Source organism: Serinus canaria, chromosome 2, assembly GCF_022539315.1.
Source record: "Serinus canaria isolate serCan28SL12 chromosome 2, serCan2020, whole genome shotgun sequence".
In the NCBI taxonomy this organism is placed as follows: domain Eukaryota; kingdom Metazoa; phylum Chordata; class Aves; order Passeriformes; family Fringillidae; genus Serinus; species Serinus canaria.
In genome coordinates this window covers 6452831-6473277 of record NC_066315.1, presented here as the reverse complement: position 1 = coordinate 6473277, position 20447 = coordinate 6452831, and the positions used below count along the sequence as shown (strand labels likewise).

At 42.1% G+C, this 20447-nt stretch overlaps 1 protein-coding gene across 6 annotated transcripts in view; it reads left to right on the top strand.

Moving 5' to 3' along the window:
- The window catches only part of PRKAG2 (protein kinase AMP-activated non-catalytic subunit gamma 2), a 213099-nt gene that overhangs the window by 156685 nt on the left and 35967 nt on the right, over positions 1 to 20447 (top strand). For 4 of the 6 annotated variants that reach the window (XM_018909172.3, XM_018909173.3, XM_030235995.2 and 1 more), the window contains one exon: positions 9642 to 9723. In XM_018909172.3, the coding sequence (XP_018764717.1) occupies positions 9642 to 9723 (82 nt within the window). Of the gene's footprint in view, positions 1 to 9293; positions 9476 to 9641; positions 9724 to 20447 lie in introns of those variants that run through there. The other 2 variants (XM_018909175.3, XM_050971697.1) reach the window with 2 other exon arrangements.

The following is a 20447-nucleotide window of genomic DNA, read 5'->3' as shown; positions in this document are numbered from 1 at the left end:
TATGCCATCTGAAAAACAGCTTTTAGTCAAAAATTAATTTACTTGGAGATTACAGGTCAACCATAGTCTCTGTGCTGAAGGAGGTTTATTAATATATTGGTTTGTTTGGGCATAATTGCAGCTACTGTGAGATAACAGCCTCCCAAGCCTGAGTGGGGCCCCTGGTGGCACTCATGCCTCCAGTTTGTCAGCTCTGGGGTGGGCTTGGAATCTAATGCAAACACACAAGCCCCAGGAGCTACAAGGAAGTTCTCCTGGGTGTTCAAAGTCCTCCTGGAGCTGCAGTGAAAAAAACCATGGTTATCTTTGCCTGCCTCTTTGAGAGAGCTCCCAAAAGTTCCTTCTGGAGCCCTCCTGGGACCCTCATGTGATGAGCACAGCAGAGAGTGGCCACCTGCAGCAGCTGCTCCTTTTCTGTTTGGCTGCAGTTCCTGCACCTTGTGCCACACAGGAGGTGTTTGTCCAGCCCAGGTTTATGCCAATGTCTCAAAGTTTTATTGAGGTTGTGGCTGACTCAGCTCTGAGCTGAAAGCTGTCTGAGTTTCTCAGAAAACCACCTTTGTAACTCTGCCCTACATCTGATGCCCTGGTTTGACAGAGCTGATTTCAGCCTCTCAGAACTGCTGATGGTTGTGGGAATGGCAGGCTGGGAGAGCTGGACCTGCTCAGGGTGGACAGGAGAGAGCTTCAGGGAGACCTTAGAGCACCTGCAGGTGCCTTAAGGGGCTACCAGAAAGCTGGAGAGAGACTCTTCACAATGGCATGTAGGGATTGGACAGGGGCAGATGGCCTTGAGCTGATGGAGGGAAGGTTTAGAATAGATTTTAGGAAGAATTTTTTATTGTGAGGGTGGTGAGGCACTGGGCTTGAAGCTGTGGACTCCCCATCTCTGGAAGTGCTCAAGGATGGGGCTCTGAGCCAACCTGGTCTAGTGAAAGGTGTCTCTGACCAGGGCAGGGGGTTGGAATAAAATGATCTTTAAGGTCCCTTCCGACCCAAACCATTCTGTGATTCCAAAATTACATTTTGATGATAGACTACAATTAGGTTACTAGAATTTAGTGATGTTTACTCAAGCCTTAAGTGTAGTATCAACTAATTTCAGGCTTTTTTAGGGGAAACATGTTTCATTTCAAGTTTAAAAATATCACTGAAAGCTGGTGTAATAAGTGTTCACTCAGTGAAGTCACTGCTCATGACTGAGCTTTGAAATAAAACACTGAGATGAAGAAAGCAAAATGGTCAATAGTAAATGTGTTTATTTAAATCAGATTTGGCTCTGAGTATTTTTTTTTCATTTGTTATTCTCAGTGGCCTCAGTTCTGCAGATTACTCATCAGTACTCTGGCCTCAATCCAGCTAAAGTACTTAAGTAAGTGCATAACTTTAACTAACATGAATAATCCTGCACTCAGTGCCAGCAAATGAAGACACACATCCACGTGGGCTCACTTTCTTCTTTCCCATTCACTTCAAATTAGTGAATGCTTACCTGTGTTTTACCATTAGTAGTATCTTAATCTGTTCTGTTTGCTTTTTTTTTTTTAATGTTCATTTTCCACAAGAAAATATCCACTATGATCATGCTTAGTAGCTGATTGCTGCAGCTCTCTCCAGCAATAAATCCCTCTTGCTCTTAACTGAGCCCCTGAGTGTGATGAGAGCTTGGTCCCAAGGAGCACTCCAGCATATGTCTAAAAACAGCTGAAGTATGTCTTTTTGATCATATACAATAACAAATATTTAAGACAAGAACACTTAAGAACTCTGGAAGAGATTAAAACTAAGTGGCATCCCTGTGTTTGCAGTCAGGTAGAACACTTGTAACATCTGTACTCATAACAAACTCAGGTTAGCTCCTCACAAGTCCTTGACTTCTTTGAAAGTTCTTCAAAAGGACAGAATTTAAACCGTGTGGCTGTTTGATTAATAACGTGTCACGCTGATAATTGTGATTTGGACTCCACCTATACTCAGCATGAGTAATCTGAGGAAGGAATGTTGGCCACAAGGGCTTGTCTAGAGAATGCCTCTGATATTCTTGACTCTAAACTCCACCTTATCTGAGTAGCAGAGTGATACAGGATCAGACACAGCTACAGATTAGAGGTTATGTAAACAAATCCTGCTTCTTTCCTACTCCTGCCTTGATTTCTCTCTAGGAGTTTAGCTTGGGATCTTGTCTATTCCCTCATATTTTACTTTGAAGTTTCTTTCTCAGAAGTGCTTAACTCTTCTCTCACTGGGACCATTTTACTTTGCCTTAAACTGAGGAGCTGGAGGACACTGTGTGCAACACAGGTCCTTTGTTTCTGGTGTTGGATCAAAGGAAGTTCTGTAAATCTATTCTGTTTTACAATTAAGTCAGGAACAAAACTCACTGGGATTAAACTTCAAGTTCATTTCCATACAGAAATATTTAGGAAGGGCTCACCAGTAAAAAAGTGAAATCTCTCTGCACGTTTGTTTCATGTATCTCCAGGGTAAGCAGATTCCAGCATTCAGTATTGCAGTGAGGATTTAGTAGAAATGGAGATTGTCCATTTTGTCATCTTTCGTAGTGCAGCATGTACTCCATTTTTCTTTTTTTTTTTTCTTTTTTTCTTTTTTTTTTCCCTTTGGTTTGGTTTTGGGGGTTTTTGCTTTGATTTTTGTTTTGTTTTGGGGAGTTTTTTTGGGTTTTGTTTTTTGTTTGTTTGCTTTTAAATTTTTGTTATTTATTTAAGATTTGGCTAAAATTGATTGTTGTTGCATTTATGTTATCTATTTGACCTACCAAAGATCCCCAACTTCTTATCACTAATAATTAACTCTGTAAAGCAATTAATATCTTAGCTGTTATGTGGGAGGATACCTGTAGCAAGAGGCTGGTTGCTAGTTATAAAATGTAAAAGCAATATACACTTGTTCTGTATTTCATGCCACAAGACTCTTGTTTAGGACCACTGGGACAGTCATATTCTGATGAGATTGGGATGAAGCAAAAAAATCCTTCCAGGGTAGAGTTCTTATCCTGGCAAGCTCTGTCTGACTGGAAATACATTTAAAATTGATATTCCCTGACTTTCATACCTGCTGGGGGACAGTTGTGTCCCTAATTCATCAGCTTAGGGACAGAGCACCCAGCTGAACCCAGTAGGGACTCCCTGGGGAACACTGTCAGTGCCAGGCTGGTTTATGGGGCTTGGTTATTCTGTTCTAAACAAATTGTAAAATCTGAGCTGCCACCACCTTCATTTGCACATGCCAGGCACAGATGTGATTATAGCATTTGGTATTTCAAAAGTCTTTTAAGACTAAAGCAATTTTTATCACATTCCTTCTGGATATGGGAAATAAAAACTCCAGCCCAGTGTTTTGTATGAGGCATCTCCTTCTTTACTGGTTTGTTTGGTGCTTGGAGCAGTTTCCTTAGAATAAAGGGTAGAAATTACAGTTCCTGCCCAGCTGCTCTGGTCACCCTGAGGGTTTGAGGTTTTTGAGGTAAGACCAGAACTGTGTCCTCAAACACCCTCAGGGACTGCCACCCTGCCAGCCTTGCAGCACATAGGTGGCACTTTCAGATACAGAAGGGATCCAAGCTGGGATCCTGACCTCAGCCTCAGTGATTCCAGTGTTCTCAGCTGTCCCAAATCCACCATATCAGTTACCACCCTCTAGCAAAAAACAAGTAGCAGTTTAATTTACAGTTTAACCAGCATATTAAACCTTTTTTTTTTTTTTCCTGGTAACTAGTCCTTTTCATAAACCAGGCTAAATTAAACCAAAAATAAAGAGGGAGTGTTCAAAATTAATTTTACACAGATTGCAAGAGAATAAATGTAAAAAATATAAGTTGTTCTTTGACAGCTCATCAGGAGAAGAGTTGTTAACTACTTCAGTTGTGTAGAACTGTAATTGTAGTAGGGAGCAGTAGCAAATGGTGGGAAAATTACCATTCCTAGTTTACTCTTGCATTCAAAATGGCTTTGCCTTGATTTGCATTTAGATGGGAATTCCTCCTGTTGCTCTTCAATCCATTAGGTTTTATAAGGTAAGTGGCCTTTTTTTTTTCTGAAGTGCTGGGAAGGGCACTCAATTGTACTGCTGAGCTGTGCAGGTGGCATCCCAGCATATCCATATTAAAGCCATCAGGAAGGAGAAAGGGCAGCCTTGAATTTACCTGGAAATGCCTATTTTGAAATAAAGCACAGGTAACATTTTTGTTGCAATGCCTGAGTAAGTCTGCTCCACACAGACTTGTGATTTGCAGCAGGATTTCTTTTTTTAGGTTATTCTTTCTATTCCTCCCCAGTCACCAAAGACTAATAAGTAATCTTTATTATTACTCTGACAATATTTGTTTTAGAATATTTCTATTTCAGAATTAAGGCTACTTGTTTGAAGGGAGGGGGAAAATAAAATTTACATTTGTATAGATGGTTTGTAAACAGGGTTTTGTACATAACATACATACAAAGAATTCTCATTGAATTACCATACTAAGACTATATATATTTTTCTAAAGATTGGACAAAAATAGAAACAAGCCTGGAAGCGACATTAAAAATTCATTTCCCCCCATCAACACAATCAACTATATGGAAATAAAAATGAACAAATGGGGTTTTTTTAATCCACTGCTAGAAACCTCCTGTGATGGAGATTTTAGAGGTTTTTTTCAGCAAAACATGCTGGTGCTTCACTTCTGTTACACTCAGAAACTTCTCCCAAAGTCCAATCTAAGAATTCTTTAAAGGCTAAGTAGAAAACTTCTCATCCCATAACCAGTGGACCCAGAAGAGCTAATTCTTGCAAAAACATACCATGTTTGGGGCTGTTGAGGTATTTTCCTTCAGTCTTCTTTTTCTGGTGTTGTGGTTTTTTTAGGGTTTTTTTGGGATGGGTTGTTTGTTTTTTGGGGTTTTTTTGGGTTGGTTTTTTTTTTTTTTTTTTTGTTTTAGTTTGGTTTATTTGGGGAGGGGGGTTGTTGGTTTTGTGTGGGTTGTTTGTTTGGGTTTTTTTTCCTTTTGTAGATGAGGAAAGTGGGAAGTTTTCAAGTTCTTCTTTACAGGTCGTGTTTTCTGAACATGTAGATCATTGCTGTTACTTTTTTTTTAGACTCTTTTAGTTCATTCTTGAGTTTAATCCCTAAAACTGAATGCAGTGTCCCAGCTGGCATCTAACCAGGGAATGTGTAGTACAGATGCTCCATGTCTTACCTATAACACATTTGTAAATAGTGTGATTTTTTTTTTAATTTCCAAGAAACTGACATTGTAGTCCCACATTTAGTTTCACTCCCAAGTCTTTTGCTTGCATGACTGCTGGAAGTCCATCCTTTCCCACTTTATTTTTGCATTTGATTATTGTATAACACACTCTACTTAGCCATATCAAAGTGCATCCTGTTTTTCAAAGCACTTCAGAAATTCTCAAGATTATTTTAAGTTCTAGGGCTGTCCCTAAAAGAGCAGCTTCTTTTACCATTGTGTCACTTTGAGTCATTTGAAAATGTGGTCAGGTTATTCATTATTTCTTCCCTGAGTCATCAATGGAAACACTGAGTGATGTTAGACAGAACACAGACCTCTGTGGATCCCTCTCTTAAACACTTCCAGTCAGATAAAGCAATCTTAGTGCCTTCCTTGAGAATTTTGTTGTGACCTTTAGCAGTTGTTTCACCCAGACAATTTGGGTGAATCATTAGAGAGGCTGAGAGTGCTTTGGCTTTGATTGCACACCTTGACTGTTGCTGATGATCTTTCTTTCCTATATCTGCTTAAAATGTCTCTTACACATTTCAGAATCAAACTTACACCAAAGAGTGTAAGGCAAGATGGCAGGAAACTATATAAAAAATTATCTTCTGCTGATGTTAATTGTTGTTCACATCCCTGAACCATCCCTATGACTTAAATACTTTGCATGTGCTTATGAAAAGGATGGGATTCCTTCAGTAGGAGACAAGACTGAAAGGACTCCTAGATTATCAGAGAAAAGAAATGCAGATTATCAGATAAGCTTTAATGTATTCATTCTAAGTGCATCTATAATTTACAGGACTGATTTTACTTCCACAGAGTATTAGTCACTCCTCAGTCCCTTTACCCTAGGAAGCTAAAGAAAAGCCAGAGACAAAGTAAGCAGTTACCCATTAAAATTTACATTCCAGCCTTCCCAGAAATCCTAAAATCTCTTTTTTAGATGTTTACATCTATCTTTAGTGGCTTTTGCTGTTGTATCAACCATGAATTTTTATTTTGTGTCTACAAAGATTGATGCCACTGCTGTACTAAGGTCGTGTGGTAGGTCCATGTTTTTTGGCATAAATAATGTTCCTGTAAAAATGTGGCAAAGAAATTGTACTCAGGCACTTTTGGGTTTGTGCATATTTCTCTTCTAAACTTTTTTCTCTAGCACTTATGTCACCTGGCAATATTTAGGGTACAAGTGTGTACTGTTCTGTCACAGTGGTGTCTCAAACAGTTAAATTGGGTTACCTGACACACTCTGACAGCAAACTTTTGAAGCATAATTTGGATAAATCCCTTGGTTATAGTTCAGGGAAACCTTCTGTGGCAATAGAACAAACAAACAAATAGTCACAAAAAACAGGTAGGAAACACTACAAGATTTAATACCACCCTATTGGAAATTACAGCTCCTTTTCAATAAATATTTTTTTCTTTAGCCAGTAATCCTGCTGTAAAATGACAGAATGAGTTTTTAGAGAGACAATACTGCTAAAAATATCTCTTAATTTGTCTAATCCTGTCCACAATGAACAGGATGGTGTTTTGACCATGATTTAGGCTGACCTAAGAGTGGGTTGTTCCCAGAAGGTGTGGTCCCACTGTCACTCCTGCCCTGAACAATTCGTGAGCCAGTGCTGATACAACTGAACAGTGACTTGGATCAGGAGCTGATCTGGAGAAAGCCCAATCTTTTCTTTTAGTCCCTTTGGTTTTCAGCTGCATCAGTTTCCTGTTCTGACTCACTGTGTTGCCCACAAGCCAAGAGGAGCCAGAATGCAGAGCGAGGAGCAAAAGGAACGCCATGATCAGCAGCTTGTTCCAAAATTGGTTTAAACAAATCCTGAGACTGCAGGCTCACTGAAGGATGGGGTTTCAGCCTTTAGTTCTCCATTTCCTTTGGGTTTCTTTTTTGAGCAGTGTGGATGGTACATGTTTCCATTACAAATCTCTGTTGTATATTAAATTACTGCCTTTTTATTATCCTGAGTTTCTCATAGTCTTCTTGGTGTGGATGTAGGTTCTGCCACTGTAAAACCCTGATCTTGCAGTGAACTCTGGGGTTCATAGCATGAAATAAGCTTAACTGACTTCTTATAAACATCTCATGTTCTGTAGCACTGAAATTCAATGCACACCTTTCAAGTCTCAGTGTCACTTCCACCTACAAAAACCTCGGAGTTGTATTTCCTTGTGGCTGGTGCTTACTAGATAAATATAGGGATTAAATTAAAATAAAAAGAAACAAAATCATGGCAGTTATTTCCAACCAGACATGTCATCTTCTTCTCTGCCTTTGATTGAGAGAAGATGTTAAGAACTCTTATCAATATCAAGGTACCCGATAAGGAAGATAAATAATTTAGAGCTTTTAAAGCTAGCTCCCAGAAGTAATTAAAGCTTCCAAAGCATTGTGATTAGTAGGCTGAAAACATTATAAATTAACATGAACTGCCAATTAATATTGGTATCTTGTGTGACTGGTCAGTTAGAACATTAACTGAAATCCTAGAAGCATCTTAAAAATACACCTATGAATGAAATATTTTAGAGTTTTCTTTTCAAAGGATCTTCACAGTAAAGAAGAACTGGCTATTGTTAACTTCCTCCTATATCCTTAAAAGTGTCCTTAGAAAGAGGTAGCTTAGAAAAGAAAAAAGCTGTCGCCAGCATTTTGTTTCTTGCTTGAAGCTTTGCTGGACTTCAGAAATTACGAGACATCTTTCTGTTTTCCCATAAATTTTGTCTCTCTCCCCCATCAGAGTTTTATTCTTATTATCTTTCATCTTTCCCTACGTTTTATGCACATTACTGTGCTATGCTGCATCTAACAAACCTTCCCTCCTTGAAGGGCTTGCTGAACTTTTGAAGCCTGAGCTTCCCCTTGGGACCAGTAGGTTTAAAATATTCCTTGACGACTCCTGTGACTCCTTTGGAGCTCCATCCATGTGTGTCAGCTGCCATTGCCAAAGAAATAATCCGTTTATCCCCTTCTCCAGCTTCCGTGTCTGAACCGCTCCTGCTGAGCTTCCTAAGCAGCCAGCGGGGACCTGCGCATTTCAGCTAAGGAAGCCCAGCTAAAGCTTTACCGTACCTCACTGCCAAAATAAATGTACATGACGAATCTATTTCGAATATTTCCTCATTTCCCTCGCTTCTGCTGTAGCCTGCCTCAGGGGCTCGGATGCAGTAAATGCCATCCCCTGTAACCGGCAGCGTCCCGTGGTGCCAGCCCCGTCCTTCAGCGGCCGCTGCGGGCGGGCAGAGCCGAGCCGCTCACCCGGGACACGCCGCCGTTCTAATCCTGAATTGTAACTTAACCTGGAATTGTTTTACATGGAAACCAGCTCGCCCGTGCCCACAGGGGTACCCCGGGATGGAGCGGGTACCCCGGCATAGAGGGCAGCTCGGGACAGAGCGAGTACCCCGAAATAGGCAACGCCCCGGGATAGAGGGTACCCCGGCATGGCGGATACCCCGGAACAGAGGGGGAATCCCGATATAGAAGACATCCCGAGACAGAGCGGGTATCCCGACAGTGGACACCCCGGGATAGAGCGGGTATCCCGGGATAGAGGGCACCGCGGGATGGCGGTAGCCAGGATAGAGCGGGCGTCCCGGGATAAAGGGCACCCCGGGGCCGGGATAGCGGCACGGCGCACTGCGGGAGCTCCCGTCACACACAGGGGAAACCCCCTCGACACCCTTACACCCCCCGGAGCGCAGTGGAACCGTCCGCTTCCCCGCCGCTGCCTCGCAGGTGAACGCGCGGGAGCGTACCAAGCCCCGCTGGCAGGGGGAGCGAAGGGTTTCCCCCGGTCCCCCTTCAGTCGCACCGCTCTAGTCCAGGGCAGCCCGGAGAACAACCGAGGCTGCGGAACGGGCTGCGAGAGGCGGCTATCCCGGCAGAGCTCTCAGGGCACTAACCTCCCCCTCCTCCTCTTCCCTTTTCCGCGCGGAAGTGGTAGCTCCCTCCCCCTCCCGCCACTGACCAACGGGCTCGACTGCAGCAAAATGGAACGTACCAACCCGCCCGCCGGGGAGAGGGGGGAGCGGCGAGGCGTGGCGGGAAGCGCCGTCCTGTGAACGGGCGCCCGGGGAGCCGCTCCCGCCGAGCGGGGAAGAGGCGGCGCCCGCAGGAGGCACGGCCGGGGAGCCGTAGCGAGCCCGGGGGGAGCCTGGCGGTTCACGGGCTGGGGGAGGGCGAGCCTCGGTTCCTCCTCCCGGTTCCTCCCCCCGCGGTGTGTGCGAGCGGCAGCGTGTGCGGAGGCCGAGGGGCAGCTGCCGCCGTCCCGCCTTCCCTCCCCTCCGCCCGCTTCGTGCCGCCACTCCCGACCCGATGCCGCCGCGGGGCCGGTGAGTCCGCGCCTGGATGCTCATCTCCTTCTCCTCTCTTCCCTCCCGCAGGCGGCGGCAGCGGCTCCGGCTCCCTTGCAGCTCCCGGCCGCCTCCGAAGGGATGCTGGAGAAACTAGAGCTCGAAGATGAAGGTAAAAATCCACGGCGGCAGCGGGGGCCGGGGGCGGGCCGGGGACACCCACGCGGCCGGCGGGGTCCGGGCGGGGGCGCGGGGGATCCCCGGCGGGGAGCGCGGGATGCGCCGTGCCCGGGCCGTGTCCTTGCGGGGCTGGTCGCAGTCTCGCCGGCCGCGGAGCCAGCCCGATCCCGCTGCGGAGCTTTTGTCCCGGTGCCGATCCCGCTGCGGCGCCCTTTTGCCGGTGCCGCCGCCGGGCCGTGCCCGATCCGCCGCTGCCGCCGGCCGGGTCCCGCTCCGGGGGAGCGCAGCCTTCACTGCACCCCCTCCTCCTCCTCCCCGTAAAAAAACCCGTTCTCCTCGAATACGTCTGCGATACCAAATATAGACTTTGAGAGCGGTGATGGAAAGCTCTTACAACTAAAGCTTCCCCTCCTTATGGCAGCACATACATCTGTTCAAAGCGGCAGCTGTACACTGATTTTTCCTTATGTGGCTGCGCTCTGTGGTTGTTCTTTGCTGTGCTCTGAAGGGCTGCAGTTCTCACCGAGTGCGCTGTGCTTTCACAGGGCAACTCCTGGCAAGTTTTTCCCTCTCGCAGGCACTAAACCGTGCTGTGGGAAAGCAGCATGGATGCTTTATGGGTTTTTTTTCCTCCAATTTGCACCAAGCAGCCACTTCACCTCTGAAAGATCCGTGCTGAGTATCTCGAGCTTTCATTTTCAGAAAGGATTAGCTTAGTGGATGCAAATGTGGACGCATGGCTTAATCTCTATGCTCAGCATTGTGAAGTGGCTAAGACTTCATGGGATATGTTTTTCTGTAGTTGGTAACTCCTATTGTAAAATGTAGGACAAATATTTAAGGAAAACTTTGAAAATAGCAGGCTGAGTCATTCTGGGAGAAGATATATCTAAGCTGGTATGCTAATAAGGCAGCTTCTTGGTTACTAGCATGCTGCCTGCAGTTGTGGGACTGGTCTGGAAAAGTAACACCTTTTATTTTAATCTTTCTGTGTGTGAGAAAAGGAAGCTCTTAACAATTGCATTCTTTGAGCTGCCTTTCTTTTTTTCTTTTTTTTTTTTTTTTTTGAGTCCAGACAGAGTTTGAATTGCAATGAAATGCTTGTGCCTTTGTGCATCTTGAACATGCTTAAGTATGAGTATTGCAGGGGATCTGTTGCTAACTTGTAGGGTTTTTTTTCCTCACACTGTTTAACTATTTTTAGTTAGACATTCATGTTATGCTTATGGAGAGGTAGAAAGTTACCGATTTACCTGTTTATTTTTACATAAAGCTTGCTACTGTCAGATACAGGTTCCTAAAACCTGCTGAATCATTAATGGTTAAGCCATTTAAAAATCTATTTTAAATATCTTACAAATTTAGGTATATGAAAAAGATCTCTAGGCTAAAAAAAAAAACCCTGAAACTGCAAACCTTCAGTTTTGAAACACCATTACACTTTTAAAAGTGTTACGGGGAGGCACTTGATGATCTGTGTGTCTTCTAAAACCCTGCAATAAAATAATTCGAATTCTTTAGAAAATTTAGTCGTTTAGTTTTAAATATTTTTTTTATGTTTTTCAAGCTTCTGTTATGCTTTGTCTCCTAATCCATTTGGCTCCAAAGCTCAGGCTGTGTGGATGCTCAGGCTGGGAGGGTGAGAGGAGTTCAGGGGCCTGCCAGAAGATCATGGCTAATAGGAAGTTTAAAATAGGGTGTGGGTTTTGAAAGGAAGCAGTCACCTTATTAGCCTTTCAGACTAAATGAGAACCTGGCTTTAGGCCTAATTTTAAACAAGTATAAAGGGGGTAGAGTGCTGTATTCAGAACCTGGGGTGTGAGTAGAAGTGAGTGTGTGAGAGTCAGACCAAAAGCTGCTGCCCAGAGTGCTTCTGTGTGAGAGGCCCCAGGGAAAGAGAATCACAGAAAACTGAGATGCAGCTGGAAATGCAGCAGCTTAGTGGCAGTACCTGTTTTTATGACCTAAATTTTTGCACTGGTTGCTGTCGTTTTATTTGTGCTAATATTGGGGGTGGGAGAGTAAAAGATATCTGAAATGTTCACTTTGTTGTTGGATAGCAGGTGGTGAGTGCTCAGAAATTGAGAAACGCCTCTGAAGTCTTGATAAGGTTTCATTAAGTGGCTGTAGCCAAACTGTAACTGATGATCTTTTGTCAAACTTTAAGTTTCTCTGCTGAGGCTTAAAATTGTGGGTTGAATGAGAAATTTGAAACTTGTTTTAGAGCTGCTTTCTTGACTGCCTTTACTCTGGAGTACTTGCTCTTGTGAGCTTTCCAGTTCTGTATCCATCAACAGTTGCTAACTATATTGTGTATCAAATTATGCAGCAGTTCTGTTGAAACAGGGAGCTTAATAAAAAGAGCTGAAAATGAGGCTCAATGTGTGTGCTGAATGCCATCCAGTATGTGAAGTGGATCTGTTAGTCCCTCTCCTCAAAGGTTACACAAATGAGAATGTGAAAGCACAGAAGGCATTCATTTAATTGGGATTCTAATTAAGAGGGTGAATTGAAAAAAAAATGGTGCTAGAAAGATTTATGATTTATGTAGTACTGTAATGAAATATGCAGGGTCTGGCCTGATGGTGTGACTTCTAAATAAAACAGCGGTGTCAAGTGAAGAGCAATTTTAATTTTCATTATACAAAAAGAATGTATATGAGCTATTTTGTACCTCATTAGCATGGACAGTGTTAGATAGGATGCTATTGTTGCAGAGAGAAGTGCTGGTCATGTTTTAAGGCTGAAACATCTTCATATATCTGGCTGAACTCTCTAAAATCATTGTAACTTCCTGCTGGAGGAGCACTGGTTCTGTCTAGGACTGGCTTCATAATGTTGCTTTGGTGATGTGTAAGTCTAAATGTCAGGGAGGTGATGTTAAACAGCACCAGGGCACCACAGCTGGAACAGGCTGTAGGCTCAGTATGTGCACAGAGGAGAAGGACTGCATAGGCCAGGGATATTTATTTTATTTAGGGCTCCCTAAAGGACCTCCCTCGAAGCAGCAGTCAGAGCAGGAAAGGAAAAACTCCTGTGTAAGAAGTCCAGAGTCTCTTTTTAACTGAAGAATGCTCAGCTTAAAAATAAACAGAAGATTTTGAGTCATGACCTCATCCTGGTCAGTATTCCTTTGGATGGGAATGACCTACCTACATTTCCTCAAAAAATGTGAGAGCTACCTGTTGATGGGTGTGGAGTTTTTCATTGTAGTCTGAAATACAGTGCTGAGAGGCCTTTCATGAATGTAATAAATGATCAGAAACTGGTTATCTTCATACACATTATGGATTCTCTCTTTCAGCTCTAGTGTATGTGCAATACTGTTTCTGTAGGAAGATTATCTCTACTTCTGATCAATGTCAAGAGTGGTTCTGGGGTTTTTTTATGGATCATATGATGAGCATGGAAAAGGACATGGAGAAATTATTCTGAAGATCTAATATGAAAAGAGATTTTAGTTAATGATTTACACTTACAAGCTTTATTTTGTTAAGCTGGAATTCCATAAATGGTTGTGTTCCAACACCTACCTGTGCTCTGAGAGGAGAAACTAGGTTAGAGTAGCAAATGGATGCCTGTCAGGTATATTGATTCAGTGGGTATAGTTTTAGCATGTTATTTTGGAAACCAGTTTTGTTGCAATGTTGTCTCTCATCCATGTTATTTTCTTCCTTCTACTCACCTTGGGTAATGAAGCAGTAGCTGCTGAAATCAGAATTAGCTACTTCTCTGTAGCATCTGAAACCCCTTTTGGAGGTGCTTTCTGCTGACTGAGTTCATTTAATTGCAGGGTTCTGCTGTGTCTGTGCTCAATTCCTAGTCTGGAAAAAGGGAATTCTGCAGAGTGTGCAGCAGTTGCAGCATCAATGTCATGGGACCGATGTGCTCCCTCCTGAGCGCTCTCCTTCTCTGCATTGTTGCACAAAGCAGATTTCAGACATTGGATAAACAGTTTGCATTGGAGTGGAATCTCTCCTAGTAGTGCTCTGACCTTCATCTCACTCTCTCTGAATCATGCACCCCTTCTGTTACCTGCTCCTTTCTGGCTGTCTCCTGAAATAGAGTTTCACCAGTAACTGCATCTTCACTGCTGTTGTGTCTGGGGTCATTCCTTCCCTGCTCTGCAGGTTTTCTTACTGTGTCTTATTAGAAATAGTTTCTTGAGTTCTTCCTGACTGCCAGCCTCCCACTGTCAAGTGAATATCTGAATCAAGGTATGAAAACAGATGTCACTCTGGGGCCAAAAATAATTAAAAGAAGCTTGTAATAAAATCCATGTTAATAGGCAGGTTGGGTTTTGTTTCCTTTTTATGAGTGAGGGATCAAGTGCTTGGGTTAGGAGGTGGTAAAGTTAAGCCATTGTTTTGCAAATGTAATTAATTTCTAATAAACATTCATTATGTGATTGTTTAAGCTGATGTTCTCTGGCACATAAAAACTGTATTTTGCCCACAAGATGTGCTTTGAGATACCAAGGGACATGGTGGTAGTGATAAGGGGATGTTTTGTATTACATTTTACATTGTTTAGAATCCTGAGTGAACACAGTAAGAAGTTCTTAAGCAGAGATGATAATTGTCATTAATAGATTTCATACAGTCTTTCCTATGATGTACTTTACAAAGTTGTTAAAGAAAAACATTTAGCTTTATTAGTTTATGCAAGAAGTCATGATTGAGTGCTACACTGTCCTAGGCACCCTTGTCCTTTGCTTTCCAGTTGGCTTTATAGGAACACCATACATGATTTTTTTCCCCCTCTGGAAACTTCCATTCTCATTTTTTTAAAGATGAAAGTTAAGTATAAAGTGATGCATAACTAAAAGTATAAAACTTCACTGAGCAGTGCAAGAGAAGATGTTGGAAGCTTTATTGTCCTCAGTGAGGGCTGTTCCTGTGATCCACACACGAGTCTTTACCTTGTGCAAGTATTGCAAGGGTTTCATGTCAGCCCAGTGCCCACTGTGTCCAAACAGTCCTGTTTTCCTACTCCTACAGAGGTTACAACTGTCTTACTCTTGACATGGTATTTAGCCTTACACTGAGCAAAGCCCTACTCTGTCTTTACCAGGAAATAACCCATTTAGCAGCTAAAGTTTGCAGTCTTTCTCAGGAAGCAAAAATTTTTAAGCTTTACCCATCTGGGATGTGATGTTTTGGTACAGCAAAATATACACAGGACATGCTTCAAAACTCTCCTTTGGGTCTAGAGGGATGCAAGAGCTTCTTGATGAGAAAGCTTTCATAACATTTTAATGTGGTCGAAACGTGTATTTTCCCTAACTTGTTTATGGAAACAAGTGGCTGGGACTTCCTAGAAAATGCTTACCATGGCAGCAGTTCCATGTAATTGCTTTGGCAAAGCTGCAGGGAGCTGAGAACAGTTGTACAGGAAGTGTTGGGGCCCATTGTGTCCTGCCCAGCCTTGCACCTGCATGATTTGCAGACATTTATCTTCCTAGTGAAAGCCACTCTTGGCCAGCAGCTCTGCCTGAGAAATATTGGGACAATGGCGTTTTCTCTGACACCTGAATGACATTGTATGTGTTTTAGTGTCTGATGGACAAGGAGTGATTTAATCACATTTACCAGCCACTCCTGCAGGTGCTGCCACTTCTTTGTGCTCCAGAGGGACAACATAACTCTGTGAAGAGCTTCCCTGCAGAACCTCCCTTGTCCAGTGCTTGGTTTGATAGTCGGGCTGATAAACAACTGCTTGGTAGGAGGTTGAAGACTTTGGCCAATATCATCTCAATTTCCTGGTTTAGGGTTATTGAGTTCACAGTGTCTTGTGCTTGAGCAGGGATAGATCTGGAAGATGTGACAATGTCAGTGTGGCCTTGTAGGTGACTCCAGAATGATGTTTGTTAATTGTCTGTGACTGCTTTGCTGAGCACTTTGAGGATGAAGGAGGGTGTCTGTACAGAGTCCTTCCCTTAAGAAACTTCTTAGGGGATGGTCTCCAATGTTCTGTCCAACAGATTTCTTTAATGCCCTGCACATTCATAGGCAGGACATACAGATGAAAGAGAATAACTGTCTTGGTGGTTTGGTACCCTCTGCTCTTAAATTTGGCTGATCAAGTGCGTGCTCTTGGAAAACCTCCTGCCTTGGGGCATGGCTGAGTTCTGCATGGAGGTGACTTGGTTTGAACTGAAGGAATGCCAGTGTGACAGGAATGGCAGCAGAATATTTGCATCAGTTGGCTGAATCTAACTGTTGCTAAACAATCTTAAATATTTCTGCTTACTAATCATCTGCAGCAGATGTGGATGTTCTCTAAGACAGGACTTTTTGTGAAGTGCACTGTGGTTTTGATAACTTGAGGCTGCATGATCACAGTGTTTGGAGCCTCAACTCTTGACACTGACACCAGTTCTGCTCTCTGTTCAGGAGCTTGGTCTTTGGGTAGCAATGATCTGTCTGCTTTGTTGATTTGAATATTTGTAGTTTCTAGAATGTACAACTGTATTAGCATTGCATGGGTTTTGGGAAGTAGTTAAGTGTGAAACATGAAGAAATGCAGCATTTCCAGAGTAAGTACAGGAGCTGATGCATTGTTTTTTGGAGCAGTTCTTGTATCTTCAAACAAATTGTTCCTCTCTGTGCAGAGACTTAGGTGCCTGCTGTGGTGGGCATTCCTGTAGCTCTTCCATGGGTACAGAAGACTGACAAATGGAAAATCTGACAATTATGGGGAAAATCCTTCTGTGGAAGGGTTGTACTAATGGCTGGGACTAACATAAAGCCAAAGCAGTTTAACACAAGCCTAACTATGTTAGAGCAAAGTTGAATTTGTCTTTTAGGCATCCAGCTTGGCACCTAGATGGAGCTTTGGGAACTTTAAATTACCTTGTCCTTCTAAGAGTGGACCACATCTAAAAGGTTTTTGAGTATGTTGTGGGTGTCTTTAAGGTAGCTTCTGAAGACTCTTTGAATACAACTAACTTGGGTTTAGGTTATTTCCTCTTCTGCTGATTTTTTTTTAATGGATTTTACAGTTTCAGTGAACCAGTTGGGTGATTTTACCAATTTTGACTCTGGCAGAGGTTAATGGTACTCCTACATTTTGTCTGAAAGCAATTTTCCTGTGCTATAGACCACTGGTTTTACTTGTGATGTGATTTTCTTTTTATCTTTTTTAGGGTGCATTATGTTGTGTTGGTATTGTTGATTGGCTGGGTTTTTTTACAATATTATTGTATTATTTTGCTTTTCTCTTTATATTGTGACAGTGTATTTAATTCTGACACTGGGCACTTAAACAGAATCAAAAAGGGATTTTTTCCTACTAGTCCCTTACACTATGGCATTCTTTTCTGCTACTTATTTTGAATTTCTGCTGGTGTAAAGACAGAGAGAAAGGAGATGTCTGAGCTACTGGAGAAGGGAGCCAACTGAGATGGCCATAGAAAAAGGCCGTTTATGAGGAAATTATCAGGCTTTACTCATTTAATTCAGTAAAAGGAAAACCAAGAAGGAATGTGGTAACACTGTATGTATGAAAATACCCTAGAAGGGATGGGAAGGGGGTAAACACTGGGGAGGGAAATTAAATAAAGAACAACATTGGCACAAGAACAAATGGATATAAACTCTTCCTATAAGAGCTTTGAAAGAGTATTTTAACTTCCAGCACAGGTTCTGTAGGATGGGTTGTTGGATAGATTTAGTGCTTTGGCTCAGTTCAGGATGGAGGGTGATTGTGTGGCTGCCTTTATAGAAGTCTCTGAATGCCAGAGTGCAGGTGAATGCTCTGCTCTACACAAGCAGTTGCATGGATCTCTCCTGCCACAGTCTTGCTTGGATTTCCCTAGTATAATTTCGAGTCAGTTCCTGAAAAAAAATCAGGCAAAAAGAACCCCTCAAAAACTCCAGTGCTACACTGTATAGACATCAAGTCAGCTCAGAGGAAGGGCTGCAGTTTATCTGTGGTATACAGAAAAAATCAATAATACCTGTAAAATGGGTTCCAGGAAACTGTTTCTGAGCACATTGAAGGTGTGTTGGATATCACCTGCTTGAGTTACAGAGCTGTTGGTTCTTTTTCTGTGTAGCTTCAAGCTACACCTGCTGTAGGTAAATCTCCTAAGTGGTATATTGGAACAGAACGCTCAATAACCCATTAAAGTGTGCATTCAAATTCATAAATTTTTATAAGAAATGCCAGTAATAGCTGTTTAGAAGGTGTTGGCATGCATAGGGAGGGAAGGAGAAGAAATGTGCAAGGGCAAATTAGAGAGAAATGAAAATGTAAATACCTAATTATTAAAATCTTCAACTTTAGATGTTGTAAGTAATTATTTAGGATTTGGGACCCACAGTTTATTAGACCTCACAAAACTGTTTCTCCAGCAAGCATAGTCCACAGTCCTTATGGCTGAAGTCTTAAAAAAAGTATTTCTCCCTTAAAGCATTGATCCTTTGAGTTTAGTTTTCAATGGAAGATTGCCTCCAGATTAAATATTTGCCCTGTTCAGTAGGGATATGGCTGCAGCTTGTGAAGATGCTGTGTGCTCATTTTGAAAATGCTTGTTATGTGATTGATGCTTTGGTTAAGCTGCATGTTTAGGTTTGATATTAAACTAAGTCTTGGAATACTTAAATGACTATTTCTTTTCTAAGAGTTTGTGCAAAGTGTGTATCTGGTAGGACCTGGGCTTGTTTTAAAGATACAGCAAAAATTGAAATTGTTTACTAATCTTGCAGCAGAGATACAGGCTGATTTATTCTCTCATTAATCACATCCCTTTAAGTTCTCTTGAATCCAGCTCTGCACAGAGTGGTTGCTGATATTATTATTCAGAAGTTTAATACCACTTTTAGTTTCTTGCCTTTCATGTCTCACAGTCTTGAAGAGCAGGCCCACATTCCAGACAGGCGACATCTTAATTTAGATCTTTGTTTGGGATGCTTAGGGAAAAATGGTAGTGCCTGTTGTCAAGGGAAAATCTGGAACATGGTTTAGAAAATTCTTCAGGTCAGCTTATTCTTTGTTGTGGTGAAAATCCTAGAAGCATTAAGGTTGCAGGCTGAAGTTGCTACCTTTTTTCACAAAACCACAGTGATGCTTTTCTCAAAGTACAGACCTTTGACCAACAGTTGATTTAAGAGATACAGAGCTGTTTCAAAAGTATTTTTCAAAAGGATTCAGTTGGGTTTATGGTGCTGTTTACCAGTTAGGTCCTAAACAAGGCAGCTCTTGCTTGTACACAAATAAGTTTCTCTGCCTGCCTGGACAAGGAACTTCAGAGTTTCTATGATTAGCTCAGGAATGTGGAGTTTCTTACGCTGCCCATCACTTTTTTTTTTGTCTGTCTCAAATCTCACAATAATAATTTGCTTACCCACACTGCCAGTGGAGAGCTACAGTAAAACAGAAGTGTTAACTTAGCCCAGTTACCAGGACTTAACTAACACCAATAAAGAGGAACAAAATTCAGGGCAGGATTTTGAAGTGTGCTGTGCATGCAAGACTGCAACACAATCCAAATCTCTCATTGTTTCAAACAACTCTTTGTATCAGTTTTCTCTTACAAGTCTTAGGTGCTGCTGGAATTTGAAGGCATTTGAGGTCTCTAAACCTCAAAACCAGAAAAGTGGATCTTTTGAAGTATTGTCAAGAACTAATAACTGTTTTGTTCTAAGCAGGATGTGCTTTTAGAGACACTTGTCTCATTCCCAGTTTAGGACCTTTAAGGAAGGAGGTTGTGCAGTGTCCTAAGGTTGCTTTGTTCTGTCTAACAAGCTTGTGGAATGCATTAATAGCTCTCCAGCACCTGTGGCGGGTTTTTTTCTTTTTTGTTTGCCTATTGTTTTGTATAAGCAAACTGCCTTTTCTTTATTTCTACTGTAGCAAATGAAGTTAATAACAAGGTACTTCTCTCTCAGTAGTGGTGGTGTTTAGTTACTCCATAATTTGCACTCTTCCAATTGAGTGTTTCTTTCAGATTTTGGTATTTCCTGAAAAATTGTATTATCTCCAGTCTACTTCTAAATTCAGTTTGAAGATACTGTGGAGTTTTAAGTTTTACAACCATTTCAAACTCTTACTGTAAGCTCTTTAAAGTGTGCTCTGTTCCTGTTTTGAAGATCACTGAAGAGAATGTTGAATAAAATGAAGTCTTAATCCCCTGATACTCTGTTGTAATGGGAAGTATCAAACTCCTGGTAAAAACACTTCCAGAGTGAGTTGTAGAAATGTGAAGTCCTGCAGTATGAGCTTGCATGCCATTCTGCACTACCTGATTTGCATGAGGGGGGCATTGCACATGTTCCAGCTTGGGGAAGAGTTTGAACTGGAGTCCATCTCTGGTTAAGAACATACAGATGTCATCCAGTTTGCAAAGCCACTGAACAAAAAGCATATTTCTAGTTTTGCTGCAGCTGGGATTGCTTGTTAGGCAGCTGCCATGGGGTGATTCTACTCTGTCTTCTCATGCAGTGATATGTTTGCTTTAAAATGAGTGTCTCAAGCATCCTGTGATTTTTTTACTATTATTTATATTTTGTGTCTTCCTTCTTTTTCATCCAGTTGATCATTTTCTTTTGGGTAAAAGCTGGTTAATCTGAACTGTTCCTGATACAGCTGTATTGACTTTTTTCTTTAGTTTTGATGAGTTGCCTTTGTAGGTGCTTACAAATACACTGGTTTTAATGACTTGCTTCAATACACTCCTGAGAATTCTGACTGGGTTTGAATTTGTTTGGCTTT